General features: G+C 54.7%; 1 protein-coding gene across 2 annotated transcripts; it reads left to right on the top strand.

Moving 5' to 3' along the window:
• Positions 1 to 1,185: 1,185 nt before the first annotated feature.
• On the top strand, positions 1,186 to 21,417 carry SMG9 (SMG9 nonsense mediated mRNA decay factor). 2 transcript variants are annotated; one of them, XM_069550995.1, is made up of 14 exons: positions 1,186 to 1,567; positions 4,576 to 4,731; positions 7,068 to 7,142; positions 7,237 to 7,501; positions 7,598 to 7,695; positions 9,441 to 9,553; positions 12,693 to 12,804; positions 14,923 to 15,018; positions 15,430 to 15,515; positions 18,037 to 18,143; positions 18,830 to 18,937; positions 19,137 to 19,265; positions 19,539 to 19,683; positions 20,911 to 21,417. In XM_069550995.1, the coding sequence occupies exons 2-14, from the start codon at positions 4,582 to 4,584 to the stop codon at positions 20,987 to 20,989; spliced, it is 1,563 nt and encodes a 520-aa protein (XP_069407096.1). In that variant the 5' UTR covers positions 1,186 to 1,567; positions 4,576 to 4,581; the 3' UTR covers positions 20,990 to 21,417. The 2 variants fall into 2 exon arrangements, 1 of the variants encoding a protein (XP_069407096.1); XR_011248812.1 differs by having other exon boundaries at positions 1,260 to 1,567; positions 19,539 to 20,429.
• The last annotated feature ends 28 nt before the right edge of the window (positions 21,418 to 21,445 follow it).

Genomic DNA, 21,445 nt, shown 5'->3' with positions numbered 1-21,445 from the left:
TATTGGGGCATTTGGAAACTTTAGTTGGGGCACATGAACTCTTAGTTGAGGCATGTGGGATCTAGTTCCCAAGCCCCTTGCATTGGGAGTGCAGTGAATTAGCCACTGGACCACCAGGGAAGTGGTGATCCATCACTTTTTTCTTTCTTTGGCCTTGCAAAGCTGGATGCAGGACCTTTGTTTCCCAAGCAGGGATCCATCCCATGCCCCCCTGCACTGGAAGCATGGAGTCTTAACCACTGGACCGCCAGGGAAGTCCTCCACTGTAGAAACAGACGAAAAGGCAGAAAGGGTTAAAGAACTTGGCCAGGCTCAAGTTCTCAGCTCCAATGCTTTGGTGTAACAGCAGCTCCAGGACACTAGGAAGCGGTGCGCTAGGAATGGAATATGGGAACCAGCGTGGAGAAGGACTTTTCTCGTGTACCCCATGGGCTGCTCGAATTTTGTCAAAAAGTACATGTATTCCCTGTCCAAATAGAATTTTTACATGAAAAAGGGTAAATTCTCCTCTCATCTACGTAGCTATGAATACATAGACACTTCTCTCTTCTCTTGAAGCATCTATCGTTCCCATGGGTAACCATCAGCTCCAGCTAAGCCACGGAGCCCTTTGGACTGACTGCGCACGCACCCTCTGCAGACAGCGCTCTGCCTGGCACTCCTTTTTGGCGCGCAGTGGGCTCCACACGCAGGCGTTTGAATTTTGACCTTTAGCACTATTCCTCCACCGCGGCTCGCGAAGGGTTTAATACGTGGTCTTCTTCCCACCAGTCCGCGTCTCGTTTCCCTCAGGATCTGACCTGCCCATATCTGATGCCTCATCTCTCACCCGTGGAACTCCAGGAGTCCAAGCCCGTCTGGCTGGACCTTTCTTCCCGGGTTCCCTCGCCTGGAGTGTCCTTGCCCGCCCTTCAAGACCCGCGCCCTTTCCTAAGTGATTTGATTCCCCAACTGTCTCTTTCCACAGGCCGGGATCCCTTCCAGCGTATGCGCCAGGTCTGATTCATCCCTGTGTTCTCAACACTCAAGTCAGCCCAGGACACTTAAATTCTCCCTTGCTGTCTCACCCCACAGCGTCTCGCAGACTCTGCTAAGAAAGAACTCAAACCTAAAGTCCTCGGCGCCACGCCCACCCCACCCCTCTCTGCAAGCCTACGCATGCTCCCTGCGACGCGCACGCGCACTAAAGCAGAATCGGCGAGCCCGTTGAGGCCAACCACCTCCATTGACGCATGCTCAGTCTGGCGCTCACGCTCGATTCTTGCGCGCCCAGCCAGCGGCGCATGCGTGGGGCCGGCAGCCCGCGAGACCTGATTTCAGTTTGGCCTCGCGATATTTCATCCAGCTGTTCCTCCCTCCGGCTGGCCTGCCTTCGGTGCTGCTTCCGGGATGCCCCGACCTGTCCTGGGTTGACCGGTACCGGTTCTCTTACTTCTCTCCTGCGACGCTCCTGGGCCCCCAGACCCCATTTACAGGCCGGTGGCTTCTGGTGGACCCTGCTCACCCCTATCCTACCCCATCTCGGAGAGCCCGCTGCGCCCCAGGAGCCAATCAGCAGCCGCCTTAGGTAAGAGGCCCGCGTGTCCGCTCGAGGCCGGCGCCCCTACCGGGGCGGGGCGCGGGGCGTGTTTCGGGGCCCGCCCCTTCCTCGACCGCTAACTGGTTGCCCCGGCTCCCGGCGGCTGTGTGTCACTGAGTACCCAGCTAAAGCGACCCATTAAATGCTGGCTGGGTTGGCGGGAGTTCGGTGGAGAGGAGACAGATGATATGTATATAGCAATTTCAGTTCTGGAGGACCATTAATAGTGAGGGCCTGTAAACTAGCGGCAAAGTACTGCGAAATCCCTTTAATAACGTGCAAAGAGAAATTTAAGTCCTGGGGACACTCGTAGAGGGCCTACAAACGGCTCCTTGACTTTTGTCTTGCAAATGACAACAGATACTGTGTAAATAGAAATTTAAGTTCTGGGGTTCACCCGTGGGAGGCTTCTAAACAGATTCATAATTATGAGGACGTGTCCTGAGTAAAACATTCTAGACTCAAGTTCCAGGGGAGACTCCGTATAAAGGACTGTACATATATATGTAATTGTTAGAGAGTCTTTTAGAAAAAGTGTGACTAGACTCAAGTACTGGGGTGGGGTTGCTTCATTATACCATAAGTACGGGGTTAGGAGTTGGGAGACTCCCCAGACAACTTGCAGATAGAGTCTTTGATTCTGGGAGATCCCCCAAAAGAGGTGTGTTAAGATATGCCTGAGTACTGAGGAGGTTCCTCAAAGAGCATTAATTTAATTAGGCTCTTAATTTCTGGGGGGTCGCCTTAAGAGTCCTGTAAATAAACACAAATAGACTGGCTTTATTCTTTTGTGGTGGGGGGTAGAATCCCCAGAGGAGCCTAGAAACAATGTGAGTCCCCAAAATGCTTGTAGGTGAACTCTTAAACTCTGGGGAACTTCCCTTCAGGGCTGTAGAATTGACTCAAATACTGCGTGAGTTCCCAGAATAACATGCATAGGAAGAGGGTCCTTATGGGACACCTTGCTGCTCAGGCAGAGTCCCCATTGAGACAAGAAGACAGACACTTCAGTGCTGGGAAGGTCTCCAGGATAAAGTGTAAACAGACCCTTAATTGCAAAGAGGGAGGAGTCCCAATTTCTGAGTGGACTCTCCAGGACTGTAAACAGTCATTTAAGTGCTGAATCAGTTTCCGTAAGCATCTTTAAACTGGCCTTGCCCTCCTTTGTTTCAGAAGGCAGTCTTCCACCTAGTTTGTGGCTGGGGAAGAGGTCATGTAAAGCAGTGGGAGAGGAGCTAGACAAAATTACTAGCTAGCAAAATTACTCCTGCATCCAGTAAACAGTTATTTCTGTTCTAGCGAAAGTGTCTCACACAGGGATCTCTTAATGTCACTGTGTAATGGGGTAGGAGGTGGCGCGATTCATAGAATGATTTGAAGGCACCTAAGAGCTAAGCAAAGGTCAGCATACTTTTTCTGTAAAGGTCCAGAGGGTAGTTATTTTAGACTCGGCAGTCTGTCTCGACTGCTCTGCCATTGTATCAAGAAGCCAGCCGTAGACTGTTTATAAATTGATGGATGTGGCCGTATTTCAATAAAACTATTCCCCAAAACAGAAGGCAGACCAGCTGTCTCCCTGTGAGCTATAGCAGTTGGCCTCATAGTCCTGCCAAGAGACATACTCAGAGATTTCTCTGGAATGAGGTGTAAACAGCTGGATAAACTCCCTAGGGACCTATAAAAAAAGAAAAAGTGAAGTCACTCAGTCCTGTCTGACTCTTTGCGACCCCATGGACTGTAGCCTACCAGACTCCCCAGTCTGTGGGATTTTCCAGGCAAGAGAACTGGAGTGGGTTGCCATCTCCTTCTCCAGGGGATCTTCCCAACCCAGGGATCAAACCCAGGTCTCCTGCATTGCAGGCAGACGCTTTACCATCTGAGCCACCAGGGGTAGAGAGTGGGTCATTGAGGTAACCATATATTTTATAATGTCTTAGATTAAACCCTGGTGAGAGCTTGGAGTTTGAGGGATGGCAGACCATCAGAAATGGAAGGTAAACACACTGAAAGCAGAGGGACACCAGATGAAAATGGGTCCTTGAATATTGGAGCCCCCGCACCCCCCAAACACGTGCTATTGGCTTATCAGAAGAGTAGTTGTCAAACTGGAAACCATGTTACAAATATGTCTGGACAGGATTTGCTACACTTTGGGAAAGAATGTGTCCCATTTTGGGGGCTTCCCTGGTGCTTCAGTGATAAAGAATCCGCCTGCAATACAGGAGATGAGGGTTTAATCCCCAGGTCAGGAAGATCCCTGGAGAAGGAAATGGCAGTCCACTCCAGTATTCTTGCCTGGGAAACCCCAAGGACAGAGGAGCCTGGTGGGCTACAGTCCGTGGAGTCACGGAAGAGTCTGACACGACTGAGCGACTAAACAACAACAATATCCCATCTTTATGTGGCCCTCCTGCTATGTGTTATTATTTATGCTGAGCAAAGTGATTAGTAGTTGGGAATAGTTTTGGCTACAAGAGAAGGGGATATTATTTGTCTCTGCATCCAGAGATAGGCAATGTAAGGTTAATAGGGAATCTCTGAACCTCGTGTTTTGTTCTGTCATGCCTTCTTTCCATTCAGTTGCCTCAAAGGCCAAAATAGCTGCTTAAACGCCAGCCTCCAGACCCACATTCCTTTCAGCCAGGAGGAGAAGGGGACAAACGGCATGTGCCAGCATCTGTGAAGAAAAGCTTCCCAGCGCTGCCAAAACACACTTCTACTGTCTTACTGTTGACCAGAAAGAATTTAGTCACGTGGCCACACCTAACTGTAGGCCAGCCTGAGAAGTGTATCCTGGGTAACCACGTACCCAGCTCAGAACTGTGGGTTCTATTTCTTTGAAAGAAGTGGAGAGTGGATGTTGGGAGCCCATTGGCAATCACTGCCGCAGCCACAGAGCTCTCTTGAAAGGAAGTGCTTTCTTATATTCCAGGGTAAGCCAGATGGAGTGAGGAGGGACTCTCTTCACCCTGGAATCAACCTCATTCTCCCCGCAGGTGACCATGTCTGAGTCTGGGCACAGTCAGCCAGGGCTCTATGGGATGGAGAGGCGGCGGCGCTGGAAGGAGCCAGGCCCTGGCGGCCCTCAGAATCTCTCCGGGCCCGGAGGTCGGGAGAGGGACTACATCGCACCCTGGGAAAGAGAGAGACGGGTGAGTGTCTGGGTCCAAGGGCGGCATTCATGCGTCCACTCATTCCGCAAAGCTTTATTAAGTGCCTGCCTTGTGCCAGGGATGTATCTGTGGACAAGACGAACGGTCCTCAGAGAACGATAAAGGGACTGTCTTAGATGAAGTGGTCAGAGGAGGCTTCTTTGAAGAGCTGACTCATGAGCAGAGACCTGAGGTGAGAGGACAAGCCCCGACAGAGTCTGAGTGAAGAGCCTTCAAAACAGGGAAACAGCCAATGTGAAGGCCCTGAGGCCTTTATCTGGTGGGTTCAAAGAGGAGCCTGGGGGCACCAGTGGCTGCAGTGGATGAAAAAGGGAGAGCAGTAGGAGATGAGGGAACACTGGGGCCAGGCCATGTGGGACCTGCTCGGCCTTGGGAAGCACTTTGGATCTCACTGAGTGGGATTGGCTTTGGAGTTGGAGCTGAGAGGTGCCAGAGCTCCTGTCTTCCAAAGTTGTGTAATCGTAGTGGCCATTTCTGTTTGCTGAGCAGTGTGCTGGTGCTCTGCAAAGTGCTTTCCGTCCTTTGGTTCTTTTTGAACTCCTACAGCTGCCCTGTGAAGTGGAGCCTACATTTGACCTGATTTTCACTGAGGAGTTGAGTCTTAGAGGGGAAGGGACACCCCCACAGTCACAGGTCAATAGCCTTTGGAGCCAGGACTCGAACCCAAATCCAAGGGAGCCTAAGGCATAGCACCCTCACGCCCAGCCTAGAGACTGTCCTGTCCTGGGATTCAGGACTTGGGAACTTGGGCCGGGTCCCCGTCCCACCCTGCTCCTCTCACTGCCAGAACCACACTCCCAGGTTCTTTGTCCAGCGCCCTGCCCACCTCTGAGGGCTGTTTGTGGGGCGGTGGAAGAAGGTAACAGTTGGGACAGTTTCTGAGCCATAAAATGGTAGACATGAAGGAAATTTCTTCACAGAGAGCTTGGCTCTTGCTCCTTCCCTTGGGTCTCAGGGTAAGTGGTAACAACAGTCTCCTGTCCCACACATCCTTCTGGGGAGCGTTACCATCTTCCTGCACTTTCAGCTTCAGTCCCTGAAGAGGCAACTCCCAGATCTCTGGTCTGTGACTCTGCCTTCGCTGCTGAGCCCCGGCAGCCTGCTAACTGGCCAGTGGACTCCCCACAGCCTCCCCATCTCCTGCTGACCCCAGTGTCTTCCTGCCACTTCTCTTCCTCTCAGGATCACTGACAGCCCATCAGGCCTCGTCCTGGACACTCCACACCCCCACCCTCCCTGCACCTGTTGCTGCACAAGGTGCCTCCTGACTGTATCTCCAGTCCATCATCATTTCTCCACCCTCGCCTCTTCTTTTTTTTTTTTATTTTAATATTCATTTATTTGTTCATTTATTTAATTACTTGGCTGTTAGTTGCAATATACGGGATCTTTCCTTGTGGCATGCAGTCTCGAAAGCCCAAGGGCTCCATAGTTGCAGCATTTGGGCTTAGTTGCCAACCAGGGATCAAACCTGCGTTCCCTGCATTGGAAGGCGGATTCTTAACCACTTGTCCCCCAGGGACGTCCCCCTCACCTTTTCTTTCCAAAGTACTTTGATATCCTTTGGTTGTCCGTCGTAGGCCAGTGAGTGAGCAGGATTTAAATGTGTCCTCAATATGTGGGTGAAGAAACCGACCCAGTGAGGGGTCAGGACCCTCCCAAGGTTACTCAGGGCACCGGAGAAGGAACAGGTCTTTAACCCAGATCTTTCCCCTTTCTCAGACAGATTTGGGGTGAGTCAGAAGAGGCCTGAAGAGGGCAAGGTGTGGGATTCAGCTCGCAGGTCTGAGGAGGAGGAGGGGACCGCAGGGCTGTCAGGTAGCAGCTCTAGGTAGCTTGCTCCTGCTGCGTGCCTGAAGCCATGTGAGCAGCTGGGGAGTCCTGTCTACTTTCAGCCTCTTAACAGTCCTGTGAGGAAGGAGTTCCTGTCCCAGTTCGCCAAATGAGCACACAGGCTGGTTCCTGGTCCAAGTCTACACAAAACCCAGGGCCAACTTGAACCTGGTTCCCTCTCCCGAGCCCCAGCTCCTCCCACCCAGGCTTGTCCAGCAGAACAGCTGGCAGCGTGGTTCTGGAGCCGGATCCAGAACTGGGGTCTTTTTCCACCACTTAATGGCTGTGTGACCTTGGGCAAGCCGGTTAACCTCTCTGGATCTCAGTTACTTCATTCGAAACGTGGGGCTCAAGGTACCTGTCTGACACCGCTATCTTCGTAGGTTAGGAGGGGTTCATGTCTGAAGGCATTTAGAGTGGCACTTGGCACTTACCGAGTGTGCAGGGCATCATTGCTGAGTAACTGCCCTCCCTCACCACAGGATGGCAGCGAAGAGACTAGCACGGCGGTCATGCAGAAAACCCCCATCATCCTCTCAAAGCCTCCAGCAGAGCGGGTGAGCAAGGCAGACTCTTTTCTGTGGAAGGGGAGGCTGGGAGCAGTTAGGGCAAGGATCTCTCCTGCTGACCAGCACCTTCTCACTCCCGCAGTCAAAGCAGCCCCCGCCTCCAGCAGCCCCTGCCGCCCCACCTGCTCCGGCCCCTCTGGAGAAGCCCATTGTGCTCATGAAGCCCCGGGAGGAGGGGAAAGGGCCGGCGGCCACAACGAGCGCCTCAACCCCCGAGGGCACTGCCCCACCACCCCCGGCAGCCCCTGTGCCACCCAAGGGGGAGAAGGAGGGGCAGAGACCCACACAGCCCGTGTACCAGATCCAGAACCGGGGCATGGGCACTGCCGCTCCAGCAGCCATGGACTGTGAGTCGGGGGCCGGGTGGGATCTGGTTGGGAGCCGACACCCCCTCACACAGAGCCTCACCATGTCCTCTGTCTCCTGCTTGCTCTCGCCTGCAGCTGTCGTGGGCCAGGCCAAACTGCTGCCCCCAGAGCGCATGAAGCACAGCATCAAGCTGGTGGACGACCAGATGAATTGGTGCGACAGTGCCATTGAGGTACTGGGGTGCTGGGCAGCGCCCTGCTCGAGCTTCTGTGGGTTCCACCCTCCCCTCCACTCCCCGGTGCCCTCCACTCTCACCCTCTCGGCAGGCAACACCAGCCTAGATGGCTTTTGGGCAGTGACAGCAGTGAGAGGGATTCTCTGGTGTCTCAGCTGGTAAAGAACCTGCTAGCCAGTGCAGGAGACACAGAGGACTCGGGTTCCATCCCTGGGTCGGGAAGATGCCCTGGAGCAGGAAACGGCAACCCACTCCAGTATTCTTGCCTGGGAAATTCCAGGGAAAGAGGAGTCTGACGGGCTCCAGTCCATTGAGTCACAAAGAGTCAGACACGACTGAGCGCGTCCACGCAGGGGTGAGAGGGAAGGGATGAGGGAGTTTTCACCTAGCTGGGCGGAATCTCAATGGCTCAGCTGTGCTGGTGGTTCAGTTACTGAAATACTTTGATACCGGTTGGCCAAGAGGGCTCCCCTAGCACTGCAGAGTCCCTGGGATCCCCTCCCCACTCCCACAGCAGGGCAGCCTCCAGGGCCTGCGCCAGTCCTCCTGATTGGCTGAACCCCGTGCTGGACCAGTGCAAACTGGCCTGAGTGTCAGCCCTCCGAGACTCCCCGCTCCATCCCGGGAGTCCCCACTCTGGTTCACACCTCACACTCCTGGCTGTCAGACCTCCTCCAGTGTCCCAGTCTTCGTTTCCCCTCTTCTGATGTGTTCCCCCCGATACCTGACACATCACTTCTCTGCTTGAATTCTTCCAGGTGACCCCCTCTCCTTCCCAGCTTGGCCTGAGTAGGACAGCATGCCAGGCCATCTGCCAGGACAGCATTCCTGGCCCCTGCTGCCTTGCTGGGTCCACTCTCATGTTGATATCAACTGGGGCATGGGGGGAAAAAAAAGATCACTGTCCAGGCCCTGCTATTGAGCGCTTACCCACAAATCCCCAAATATGGCTCATATAACTGAGGAACTAAATTTATAGTTTTAATTTTAATTAAACTTCAGTCATCACATGTGGTCAGCATCTACCATATTGAATAGCGCTAGCCCTTGATATTCTACTTTGATGGGTTCAGGGTTAGGCCCAGGATTAGATTCTTTTTTTTTTTTTCAGAGCTCTCCAGGTGATTCTGAGGTGCAGTAGCCACATAGAGGGCATGACTGTTTTCCTTGAAGGAGTGTGTCTCTCACACCCCCTGGTGGTGAAAGTTAGCGTCACTGGCAGCCCAGAGGCGAAGGTCTCCAGACTCCACAGGACTCTTAAATCCCACAGACAAGAGCCAGGACCTGCCCGGCTCCCCTTCCTGCTTGCTGCTCCCTTTCTCACGCTTTCCCAGTTTTCCCAACTTTCCTGAAGCCCAGGCCTCCCGGGGTCACTGCAGTGGCCCGCAGCTACCCGGTTCTGTCTTCCACCTGTCCTGTTCCTGAGCCTCTCCCTTTCCATCGCCAAAGCCAGGTGCCCCTTGTCCACTGTGTTCCAGCCACACTGACTCCCTGTTAGCTTCTCGACCAGACAGGCTCCCATCTACTTTGGAGCTCTCACAAGTGCTGTTCTTTGTAGCAGGAACATTCCGTGTGTGCCTCCACCACCACCACACACACACAGCTTCTGTGCCCAGGTGAGGGGATTTGGGGCCATATATCTGACAAGGCAGGGGGGCAGCCACGGACGTCTGTAGGGCCCCAATATCCCCCATTAGCAACGGGCACATTTTTGAGGGTTGCATTCCGGCGTCTCCCCACAGTACCTGTTGGATCAGACTGATGTCCTGGTGGTTGGTGTCCTGGGCCTCCAGGGGACAGGCAAGTCCATGGTCATGTCGTTGTTGTCAGCCAACACTCCGGAGGAGGACCAGAGGTGAGGGGGCCCTTGGGTAGGGGTATGGAAGGCTGTGGGGGCGGTGGACACCCACCTTTATCAGCCGGGTGTTGCAAGTGGCATCACCAAAGGACTTTGGACAAAGTCTCTTCCCCTCCCTTAACCTCAGTGTCTCCGTCAGAGGAGGAGGATGATGGGCTGGACCACACTCTCCTCTTGTGCAGCTCCAAGGAAACCAGTCCCGTTCCTCCCTCTCTCCCTTCCTGCCTTACTCCAGGAAATGGTGCAGGGCCAGCTAGGAACTGGGATGGCCCATTCAGTAAGTCTGGATTTAGGTCCACCTTGGTCTGAGCCCTGCACCAGCTGGTTGACCTTGGGCAAACCCCTTCACCTCTTGGTACCTCACTTCCTCATCTGTCAAGTGAGTTTTGGGAGAGTGAGACAAGACTGGGGAGGCAGACTTGAGCATGAATCTGGCACAGAGCAAATGCTCCCAGGATGTGGCTGTTTTGGCCCGGCGGAAGACCAGAGTGAGGGGAGAGACCTGGAAGAAGGCTGTGGCTTCTAGACTAGCCTCTCGCCTGCCTTGTTAGGGAGGATAGGGTATGATTGTGATGGGAGAGGATGTGGGGGAGGGGGGATTTTAAGAACTAGGGCTTCAATCTGAGGGCAAGGAAGAGAGACAGGCAGGGATTATAAGGACTAGAGTAGGGGACATAGACAGTCTTAATTCAGGAAGAATCAAGATGGGAGGTGAGCAGAAGTAGTAGCCATTGGGGATTTCTTTGAAACAGTAGGGGTCTGTTTTTTTATGAAACCAGTGATTTTGCTGTGGACTCCATGGATGGGCCTCAGGGGTCCATGAACCCCCCTAGTGGTGTATGTGGGGTTTTACATACATCTACAGCCAGGCTTTTCTTCTAGGGAAAGGCTCCATAGTTCCCAGCAGATCTCGGAGGGGCCCGAGGGAACCCCAGAACGGGTTAAGTTTCCCTGTGGCGAGAACATACACCCCCAGACCCAGAGCTGCGGGTGCTCTGCCTCCCGGCTGGCTCCGTCCTGCTCTTGCTCACGACGTCAGCTCCGATCTGGCGCAGCTGCGGCTCTCTTGGCTGGCATTCTTTCCATCTCAGCTTCCACCCCCAACTCTTGGCGCAGAGTCCTCAGCTAGACTCCCGTCAGCCTGCCACGTCTTTCTGAGGCAGCTCAGCCTGTGCCGTGGTAGACGTTACTACCACCTTTTGTCATCAGGTCTCATGAGGTTTTTTAAAATTTTTTATTTTGTATTGGGGTGTGGCCAGTTAACAATGTTGTTAGTTTTAGATGAACAGCAAAGAGGCTCAGCCATACATACACGTGTTCATTCTCCCCAACCCCCCCTCCCATGCAATGTAGGCTGCGCGTAACCCTGAGCAGAGTTCCATGTGCTATACAGTAGGTCCTTGTTGGTTATCTGTTACAAGTATAGCAGTGTGTACATGCTAACCCCAAGCTCTCTAACTGTCCCTTCCCCCCGGCAACCATTAGCTCATGTTCTAAGTCTGTGAGTCTCTTTCTGTTTTGTACGTTCATTTCTTTTTAGATGCTGCATTTAAAGAATGTCGTGCAGTGTTTCTGCTTGTCTGCCTGACCGACTTTGGTCAGAGTGGCACTCTGTAGGTCCATGCATGTTGCTGCAGATGGCATGATTTCCTTCTTCTGAACGGCTGAGTAACACTCCATTGCATATATGTGCAGCATCTTTATCCATTCCTCTGCTGATGGGCATTTAGGTGATTTCTGTGTCTTATGCTTTTGTAAACAGAGCTGCAGTGAATCTTGGGGTGTGTGTATCTTTTCAAGGTCTTAGGCTGTTGTAAACAGCACGGCAGTGAATATTGGGGTATGTGTATCTTTCGGAGATACTTACATTTTTTTGTTTGGGATTTTTTTCTGGTCACACCACACATGTGGGATCTTCATTCCCCAACCAGTGATTGTGCCCCCTGCATTGGAAGTGCAGAGTCTCACCCCTGGACCACCAAAGAAGTCCAGATCTCATAAGTTTTACTCCTAATTATCTTGAGAATAGGCTTCCCAGGTGGCTCAGACAGTAAAGAATCTGCCTGCAATGCAGGAGACCCGGGTTTGATCCCTCAGTTGGGAAGATCCCCTGGAGAAGGAAATGGCACCCCACTCAAGTATTCTTGCCTGGAGAATCCCATGGACAGAGGAGGCTGGCGGGCTACAGTCCATGGGGTCTAACAGAGTCAGAACCTTGAGAATTCATCTGCTCCTCTCCTCCTCACACCACCTCCTGGCCCAGGTCACTGCCACCTTCCCTGGAGGAGGCCAGGAATCTCCTAACTGGCCTCCCTGCTTCACTTCAATCAGTATTTACGAGGCAGTTGCCATGGGCCAGGCCCTGTTCTCCACGTTGGGGCTACAGCAATAAACAAAAACTGGCAGAAATCCCTGTCCTTATGGAGCTTGCATTTTAATGGAGGAGATGATAAACAAGCACGTTAGTTGGTAACTGAACGGGCAAGGGTTATAGGGAGGCGGCATTGGAGCCAGGTTACTGTTTTAAATCAGGTGGTCCGGGAGACATTTGAGAAGCAGCAGCCTTGGGAGCAGGGGAGCAGGGAAAGCATTCCAGTCAGGGCAGGAGCTAGGCACCGGGACGCCCACATCCTCACTGTGGGGTGGAGGGTTTTCAGGTCTATCTGTCCTGTGCCTGGTGTTTGGCGGGTACACTTGGCAGTGAATAGGTAGCAAGTTTATATCGCCGTGTGTCAGCCACTCTTCTAAAGGCGTTACGTATGTTAACCTCACGATCACCCTGAGAGGTTGAGACTCCTGTCCCCACTTTACAGATGAGGAAACAGAAGAAAGATTAAGGAACTTGCTCAAAGCCACACAGCCGGGAAGAGGCAGAGCTAGGGTTTGAATCTGGGCAGCCTCGGGGAGTCCCTGCTCTGAAACACCTCAGTCTAGTAATTTTGTTGAGAATTCGCAGGTCCACTTACGGGTTGGGATGAAGTCACATGATATAAAACGCAGCCCCCAGACAGCAGGGCCACAGATGGAAAGCTTTGCAGGCGGGTGGGGAGTCAAGTCCCACAGGCTCACGGCCTCACTCTGGAGGCGGCAGAGGCCGAGAACCTGACCTCTGATGACCCCACCTGCTCCTCCGCAGGGCGTATGTTTTCCGGGCCCAGAGCGCCGAAATGAAGGAGCGAGGGGGCAACCAGACCAGTGGCATCGACTTCTTTATTACCCAAGAGCGGATTGTTTTCCTGGACACACAGGTGCTGGCCCCCACCCACCCCGCCCCGCCCCACCGCGTGCCGTGTTAAGCTCCTTCCCTGGAAGTGTCTAAGCCACACCTCTGCTTGTGTTCCCCGTGGCTCCAGCCAAGCCATGGACATGCTCATGCCTTTGGGCAAGTTGTGTCTGTTCTTGGCCCTTAGTCTCCACTTGTCAGATTTTATCCCCCTCCCCTCCTGTCTGTCGTGTACAGAGGTGCCTCAAGAATTTTGTAACACAGTGGTCCCCAACCTTTTTGGCACTGGGGATCAGTTTCATGGAAGACAATTTTTCCACAGGCTGGGCAGTTCGTGGAATGGTTTGGGGATGATTTCTAATAAGGAGGTCATGACCTAGACCCTCATATGTGAGGTTCACAATAGGATTCGCACTCCTGTGAGAGTTTAATGCCGCTGCTGATCTGATAGAAGGTGGAGCTTATGCGGTAATGCACACACGGGGAGCGGCTGTAAATACAGGTGAAGCTTCATTCAGTTGCCTACTGCTCACCTCCGGCTCTGTGGCCTGGTTCCCCCTGGGGTTGGAGACCCGTGCTGTAACCTGATGGTTAAAAGTGGGGGCCCTGGAGTCAGTCTGAAGCCAGATCTGATCTTCAATTCTTACCAGCTGGGTGACTTTAAGTTTTAACCTCCCCCAGACACCTCAGTTTGTTCATCTGTGAATGGGGTTGATGGTTGTTTTCAGCTTCATGGGAGGGTTTCAGGGAGTCAGTGGACCAGTCCAGGCAGCGTGCTTGGCACAGGAGCAGGCACTTGGGGAAACTTCAGGCACCTTAGTGTCATGGGAGCCGGCCTGTCCTGTGAAGCCCGGCAGCTTTCCTTAGCTCCTCCGGGATCCCTGTTCCTCAGCCTGGCATCCAGAGCCCGTGCGGCTAGCCTCCCTCAGCCTCACCACGGGCTCCTTCCCGAGCTGCACGACCTCGACCAAGTTACTTAACATTTCCATTCCTTAGTTTTCTGAAGCAGGATAGACAGTATTACCTCCCTCGTGGGGCTTCTGTGAGGTGTCAGTGAGTGAGCACAAGTGAAGTCCTGTCAGGGCCTGGCAGGAAGCGGGTTCTCAGTACTGTTGGCCGTCAGGACCCGCACCATGAGAACGCACTCTCTCCCCCTGCCCTGTTCCCTGGCCTCTGCCTTCTCCCTGAAGACTGCTTGGGGGAAACGCCTCCTCCCAGGAGCCGCCGCCTCTGAGTGCCCACTGGTGCCCATGTGGCCATCCCCGCACCGCTCGTGGCTGACTGCGGTCTGGCTCTCAGAGTACTGCGCTCACTCCCTCACTGCCTGCAGCTGTGCGGGGGGAGGCCCGGCCACGGCTGGTGCTCAGGGAATGCTAGTGCAGCAGAGTTCTGGCCGCTGCACACGTGGGTGACGGGAGAGCAGGAGACCTTGCACAGATGTGGGGTGCGCCCTGTGCGCTAGGACCACCGGCCCTTAGAGACTCAGTGAGATGGCTGTGGGCGGGGCCAGGGCCTCCTCGGAGCAGAGCAGAAGTTACGACCCAGACACTGTGCTGTTTGGATCCTGTTTTAGAAAGTGAGCCCTTGGGGAACCTCTTTCTTAAAGGATTCCACCAAGTGCAAAAAGAAATAGCCCCGCCACTAATTTAGGCTCTTGTTTTTCTAAATGGAATGTTCCTTTAAGAAGAGCTGATGAGTTCACCGCTGATTCTTGCACACCCACTGATGCTGCTGTTAAAATCCTCACCAATCTTTACATTAATCATGGTTATTTGACCTAAGTAATTATCTTGGTGAAATTTTGAAGGCATTTGAAACAACAAAACAAGGGTGTTGCAGGGACATGACTCATTCATGTAGGTGTTAGATTTATTGGCCCTGGAAGTGTTCTCCTAGGGCAGGCGACACTGGAGAGCAGCGGGGATTTGCAAAGCGCTGGGGAAGGTGAAAGTGCTTTGAGACTTTTTCCTTTCACCTCCTCTGGCTGATTAGCTCTGTACTAATTAGAAGGAAGCTGCCTGTGTTTCCAAACTTACTTTGTCCTGAGAGGCGGTGTACTTGCCATCACCAAGTGGAACTTGGATGACTGTGTCCCCTGGGGTCCCTACGCCCACCCTGACAATCCTCTCTCTCCCTACCCCAGCCCATCCTGAGCCCTTCCATCTTGGACCATCTCATCAACAATGACCGCAAGCTGCCTCCAGAGTACAACCTGCCCCACACCTACGTTGAGATGCAGGTGAGGGGACCGAGCCAGGCCTGGGGACCCGGGGCAGAGAGCTCATGGGTATGGGTTTGCCAGTTCTACTTGCAAAGAGCCCTGGGTTCCCTCAGAGCTGGTGGGAGAAGACGGCACCAAGAGTCGGGTCTGGCTCTGCCCCTTGGGAAAGTAACCCCCCACCTTAAGCCTCCACATCCACCTGTAGGACCAGGGGCTGATCATTGCCATCTGGCCCGATCTAGGGACAGCTTGGAAGGGAAGTACCAGTGCAGTCTGGGCACACAGTAGGTGCTTATAGGCTCAGAGGCCCTTGTCCTGCGGCCCCCTCAGCTGAGTCCTGAGGCCCCCTCAGCTGAGTCCTGAGATCAGGGATCCCATTCTGGACCCCAAGGACCTTCAACTCTGTTGTCCCTTCCTGCCCCACCTCAGTCACTCCAGATTGCTGCCTTCCTCTTCACGGTCTGCCACGTGGTGATAGTCGTCCAGGACTGGTTCACGGACCTCAGTCTATACAGGTGAGGAACTGGGGCAGGGGTGAGCCAGGTGAAGGATGGACCCCCGACTCAGCGATCTGCCCAGCTCTCACCACTCCCATATGGCAGCCAAGGGACCCTTTGAAAATTTAAGCCAGAGAGGGTCACTGCCGCTGCATTCTCTCTCCGCGCACGCACATAGACTGTGCCTGTCACTCCTGGTAAAACCCGGAGCCCTTCCCCTGCGTGGTTTACAAGGTCCAGTTAATGTGATCCCGGTCACCACACTGACCTCTCCCACCACGTCCCTCACTCCTTCCATCAAGGGTATAGAGGCCCCATAGCTGTTCCTCCTGCTGCTTTGAACCTCTGCACGCCTCATCCCTCAGCCAGAAAAACTCTCCCCGGGTGCCAGGACCACCCTCATGTCCTTGAGGTCAACCCGAGGCCTCCCCTAACCTACTGAGTCTCCTGTGACCCTGCTGTGTACTTATTTGCACCGATGACAAAGCCTTCTTTATGGTCCTTCTCCCTCCTTAGAATGTGATTCCCAGTGCCTCGCACATTGCCTGGCACAAGGTGGATGTTTAACCCTAGTTTGTTGAATGAACAGCGTGCTGAGAAGCTGGCACGTCTGGTTCTTCGAGCCTCATGGTCCATCTCCTCCAAGCACGGGTGCTGTCCCTGAAGTACCCTGCTGGGCTGGGAGGGGAAGGAGCCAGGATCTGGCAGGAGTGCTGCCTAAAGCAGCTGGAGGTTCAGAAATGCCCCCAGATAGGACTGGCTCCCATCCGTAGGTCCCAGGAGGTAGCTGTGGGTTGGCCAGCAGCCCTGGGCTCGAGGCCCAGACAGACAGATGGAAGGAACGGGCGTTCACAGGGAGAGGGAGCCAAGCTGAAGGCAGCAGATGTCCCCAGAGTCAGGCAGCCCTGAGTTTGAATCCGCGTCCTTGTTAGGCAGTGGCTGCTTTTTCCGCAGTTTCTCGTAAGCAAACAGTGTCCTGCGATGAAGTGAGTTAAAGAATGTAAAGCGTTCAGCGCAGTACCTGGTACATAGTAAGATGTTGACAAGTAGGAGCTTAATGTGTGTGCTAGGAACTCTGGGGATGGAGATAGGCTGAGGGTCTGGCCAACAGTAAAAAAACAACTTGTTGCGAGAGCCGGCTGACAGGACCAGATCTAAGTGGCTTCATTCTGAAACATCCCCCTCCTCCCACCATTGTCTGTTGGTTCATTCAGGGGGCAGGTGTATTGGACGTTGTTTAGGCCAGTCGCTGTCCTTTGCCCTGGGGATACAGGTGTGATCGAACAGATAACACAGGCTGCCCTGGGGAGTTCACATTCTTGGTGGGGTAGGGGATGTGCTGTGGGCTGACCTGGCCCACGCAGAGCCTCAGTTTTAAGTCAGTGTCTTCAAGGTGGGCTTCCCAGAGTGGGTGAATAACTGGAAACTGTGGGCAACATATTTGTGCGTGTGTCTGTATGAGGAGAATAGCCAGAGTTAATCAGACCCCATTATCTCTTATCTCAGGTAATAGGTTTATTTTATTTACCTTTATTGACATATGTTTGGAAAAATTTACTTTAAAATTGCGTAAACTGAGAACTTATACTGATGCAAAAACCTGCACAGCTTCATCCATAACTGCCAAAACTAGGGGCAGCCAGGATGTCGTTCAGTAAATCCATGGATCCTAAGTTGCAGCACAGCCACATGTTGTTGTTGTTCAGTCGCTCGGTTGTGTCTGACTCTCTGCGACCCCATGGACTGCGCCGCACCAAGCTCCTCTGCCCTCCACTGTCTCCTGGAGTTAGCTCAGATTCGTGTCCATTGAGTCAGTGATGCTGTCTAACCACATTATTCAGTGTTGAAAAGAGATGTGCTGTCATGCCATGAAAGACATGCAGAAGCTTCAGATGCATATAATTAAGTGAAAGAAGCCAGTTTGAAAAGGCTTCATACTGTACGATTCCAGCTCTCTGACATTCTGGAAAAGGCAAACCATGGAGACCAGTGAAAATACCAGTGGCTGCCAGGATTGGGAGGGGAGAGGGAACAGAGACAGCTTAGGGCTGGGCAGCTGCTCAGTGTGGCGCTCTACGGTGTACTCAGATGATTTTTTTTTTTTTTTGGTCAAAACCCATAGAACACACAAACAGCAGGAGTGAACCCACATGTAAACCAGGGGCTTTGGGTGACAGGGGAGGGTCATCAGCATGTTGCTAAGTTGGGGGCGCGGCGAGGGCAGGCAATCTATGGGAAGTCTCTGTACTTTCCACTCAGTTTTGCTGTGAATCCAAAACTCTCAAAAAATAAAGTCCTTCTGGATGGCATGAATTCATTAAAAAATACATAATATGTTGATCTGGGTCCATGAATTGGTGTCTAAGGGTTGTCTCTGGATTCCCTGAAATTGTGTGAGGAACGTGGTGTCTGTGTGGTGTTTTTTCCCAGCGTGGCTCTCGCTTCAATCAAATCAGCAAAGGGAGCCCCCTCCTTCCCTAGACAGTGGGATACAGAGGGGCCGGTGCTGGAGCGCCAACCTCTCACCCCGAATCCTCAGGTTCCTCCAGACAGCAGAGATGGTGAAACCCTCCACCCCATCTCCCAGCCACGAGTCCAGCAGCTCGTCAGGATCCGACGAAGGCGCTGAGTACTACCCTCACCTGGGTGAGCGGCTTCCCCGGGGGCCGGAGGGGTGGGCAGGGGGAGCGTGGAGGCGGAAACTAGGAGTGCTCTGGGGAAGGGAGCGCCGGGAGGAGCGCCTGCTAGAGCCGTGAGGGGAGGGCCAGGATTGTCTGCCGCTCCCTCTGAAGGCCCTCTCAGGCATCAAGGGCTCGGCCCCCAGGTCTGACTTCGGCTCGTTGATCAGAATGGGAACCTCTGGGGGGTAGGACCCTAGTCTTCCCTTACCTGGATCCCTGGCCTGGAGCTCAGGGAGTAAGTGTCAAGTTGGCCTGAGTGGCACCGTGCACCCTGGCCGCCCTGCCTGGGGCCCCTGCACGCATGTCCTTGGCCTGCTCTGTCCCTGCCCTGCTCTCCTGCAACATCTGGGTCATATTTGACGCCCCAGACAGGCTCTTCCCCATTCTTCCTCTTGGCCTGACTCCTGGTCTTTCTAGCTCAGTCCTGATCACGTGCCCATCTACTCTTCATCTTTTCCATCAGACTGGGGACTTCCTGAGTGCAAAAGCCAGATCTAACTCATTTTTCCAGGTCCCCAGCATCAACCAGCACTTACCCGTGATCAGAACTCTGGGTCAGGGTGGGTCTTTGGAGTGAAGAGGGGAGTCCGCGTGGCGGAGCGCCAGCTGCCTCTCAGGCTCCGCCTCCCCCCCAACCCCCCCTCCTCCCAGTCTTCCTGCAGAATAAAGCTCGCCGGGAGGACTTCTGTCCCCGCAAGCTACGGCAGATGCACCTGGTGATCGACCAGCTCATGGCCCACTCCCACCTGCGGTACAAGGGTGAGGGGCCCCTGGCTGCCCCCAAGCAGGCCCGTGGCCGCCTGGCTCTGATCCAGTCCCATGGCCCCTCCCCCAGACTTGGGAGGGAGGTCAGACGCGGTCTCCGGACCCCAACTTGACCACCCAGCACAGACCTCCCTCCCCGCCCCCTGGCCCTGCACCGCGGTGCCTGCAGCCTCTCACGGGTTCTCTCCACCAGGTACTCTATCCATGTTGCAGTGCAATGTCTTCCCCGGGCTCCCGCCTGACTTCCTGGACTCTGAGGTCAACCTGTTCCTGATGCCCTTCATGGACAGTGAGACAGAGAGTGAAACCCCACCTCGCGCAGGTAGGGGTCCCCCTTGAGGGGATCTGGGCCCTGGGGAGACACGGGCTGCTCTGGTTTGAGTGTGAGACTCTTCCTGGTCTGAGCAGAAATGCAGGCCTGTCCCTGAGTTGCTCAGACCCTTTCTTGGGAGCATGTTTCCAAATTGTGGAAGAATGGGAGGACCTGCACGGAGGCTGAACTCAGAGGTGCTCCTGGGAGGCCAGGACGCTGTTGTGGGGGCCCGGCCCTCTCCTAGCAGGCTGCCACCTCCCCTCCTAACCTCTAACTTTCCAGGACCTGGTTCCAGCCCCCTCTTCTCCCTGCTCCCTGGGTACCGAGGCCACCCCAGCTTCCAGTCCTTGGTAAGCAAGCTTCGGAGCCAGGTGATGTCCATGGCCCGGCCGCAGCTGTCACACACGATCCTCACCGAGAAGAATTGGTAAGAGTGCTCGGCAGAGGGAGGGGGTCAGTGTGAGGGCCCCATGTCGAGGGTCTCGGGGATCTCTCCACCTCAGCACCTGTCCTGGAACATTGATAGCTGCCATCTTGCTGCTGTTCCCTGTGATTTTGAATCCTCAAGAGCCGGTAGTGTGTAGGTCTCGTTACCCGTTTTACTAGTGGGGAAGGTTAGGCTCAAACAAAGGAGTGTTGTGTAGTGAGGTCACACACCTGTAACTGGGTGTCACTTGACTGCAAGGAGTAGGAGCAGTGTGCCTGGCCAAGTTAAAGGATTTATGCTAAGACCCTGAGTGCAGAAAGCACAGCAGCACCGGAGAGGAGAGCAGAAAGCCGTCAGGAGCCACGGGCACTGTTCTGCAGCTCCCGCTGGCTCGCGGGTCCCGTCGTCCCCTCCACTTTCCCACCTCTGCCCTCACAGAACCCAGCACCGCCTCCCTAGCCCTGACTCTACGTGACTTTCTATGTCCAGAGCCCACAGCAGGGCTGCCGCAGATCCAGGGCTGCCGCAGATCCAGGACTGCCTCGTTTCCAAGAGAAACAAGAACCTGAGAAGTAGCTTCAGCTCGGCTCCCCTGGGTCTGTCCAGTCGGCTGTGGGCAGAAGGGGCAAGGGAGTGCGGACGCAGCAGGATGCCGCTTGGTGGCTGCAGGGCCTGGGGGGTCGGAGGTCTGCTCCTCTTGTTGGTCTGAACCAGGACCCAGCGCGGAGGAGAGAACTGGGGAGCTGGTAGGCTTACACTGCTGCCGGACGTTCCTGAGGGGCTTCCCTGGGGGCTCAGTGCAGGAGAGCACACGTGTCAGTGCAGGAGCCTCAGGCTCAGTCCCTGGGCCGGGAGAGCCCCTGGAGGAGGAAACGGCAGCCCACTCCAGTCTTCTGGCCTGGGAAATCCCGTGGGCAGACTAGCCTGCCAGCCTAGTCCGTGGCTCACGAGAGTCAGGCACAACTTAGAGGCTGAGTGACAACACAAGACGTTTCTGATCGTCACACGACTCGGGGGCTGAAGAGATAGGCCCACGCCCACGAAGGCCGCACTGAGGGGAGCGGGGAGCAGAGTGGGCTCGCAGCTGGGGGCCTGCAGACTCCAGCCCCGCTGCCCCGGGGAGGTGAGGGGCTCGGGCCGCCTCACAGTCTCCGCGTCCCAGGCGATGGGGTCGGTCGTGCAGGGCCTGCAGCCAGGGCAGCGCTGACTCTTGGCCTCCCCTCACAGGTTCCACTATGCCGCGCGGATCTGGGACGGGGTGAAGAAGTCCTCCGCCCTGGCAGAGTACAGCCGCCTGCTGGCCTGAGGCCGAGGGGAGGGTTGTCACACAGAAAACCCCCTTCCGGGCCCCCGGTGGGTGGTGACGGGCTCCCACATTCTCCCCCCAAAGGGTGGAGAAGGGCAGCCAGCCTGATGGACGAGGGACCTGACTTCCTCGTCTGGAGACGTGAGGGGTCCAGGGCCAGGCCCCTACCCTCCAGGGAGCGTTGTTCAGGGGGCGACTGAGATTCAGCCCTACAGCTGGGCGGGGCAGTCCATCCTCAGCCCCCAGGGCCAGGCGGTGGGAGGAGCCTGCGTGGTCACCAGGAAGCCCTGCTCCATGCCAGCCTCCCTCTGCAGGGACCAGAGCAGCAGGTCCCTCTGCCCTGGCTCCAGGCTCCTGCCTGGAATGTGAGGCATCTGGGGAGCTCTTCATCGGAGCGTCTGGTGGTTGGAATAAACGCAGTCACACAAGTCTGTTCTGGTGCTTCTCTTCCTCCTC

The sequence above is a fragment of the Ovis canadensis genome, chromosome 14, assembly GCF_042477335.2.
Source record: "Ovis canadensis isolate MfBH-ARS-UI-01 breed Bighorn chromosome 14, ARS-UI_OviCan_v2, whole genome shotgun sequence".
NCBI lineage: Eukaryota > Metazoa > Chordata > Mammalia > Artiodactyla > Bovidae > Ovis > Ovis canadensis.
This window is presented reverse-complemented; position numbering and strand designations above follow the sequence as displayed.

Bases quoted from the DNA above. Each gene is read 5' to 3' on its own strand.
- SMG9 (XM_069550995.1), top strand. From the start codon at position 4,582: ATGTCTGAGTCTGGGCACAGTCAGCCAGGGCTCTATGGGATGGAGAGG. The intron at 12,805-14,922 runs GTGCTGGCCCCC...TCCCTACCCCAG, and splicing joins TTGTTTTCCTGGACACACAG to CCCATCCTGAGCCCTTCCAT. The intron at 15,019-15,429 runs GTGAGGGGACCG...GCCCCACCTCAG, and splicing joins ACACCTACGTTGAGATGCAG to TCACTCCAGATTGCTGCCTT.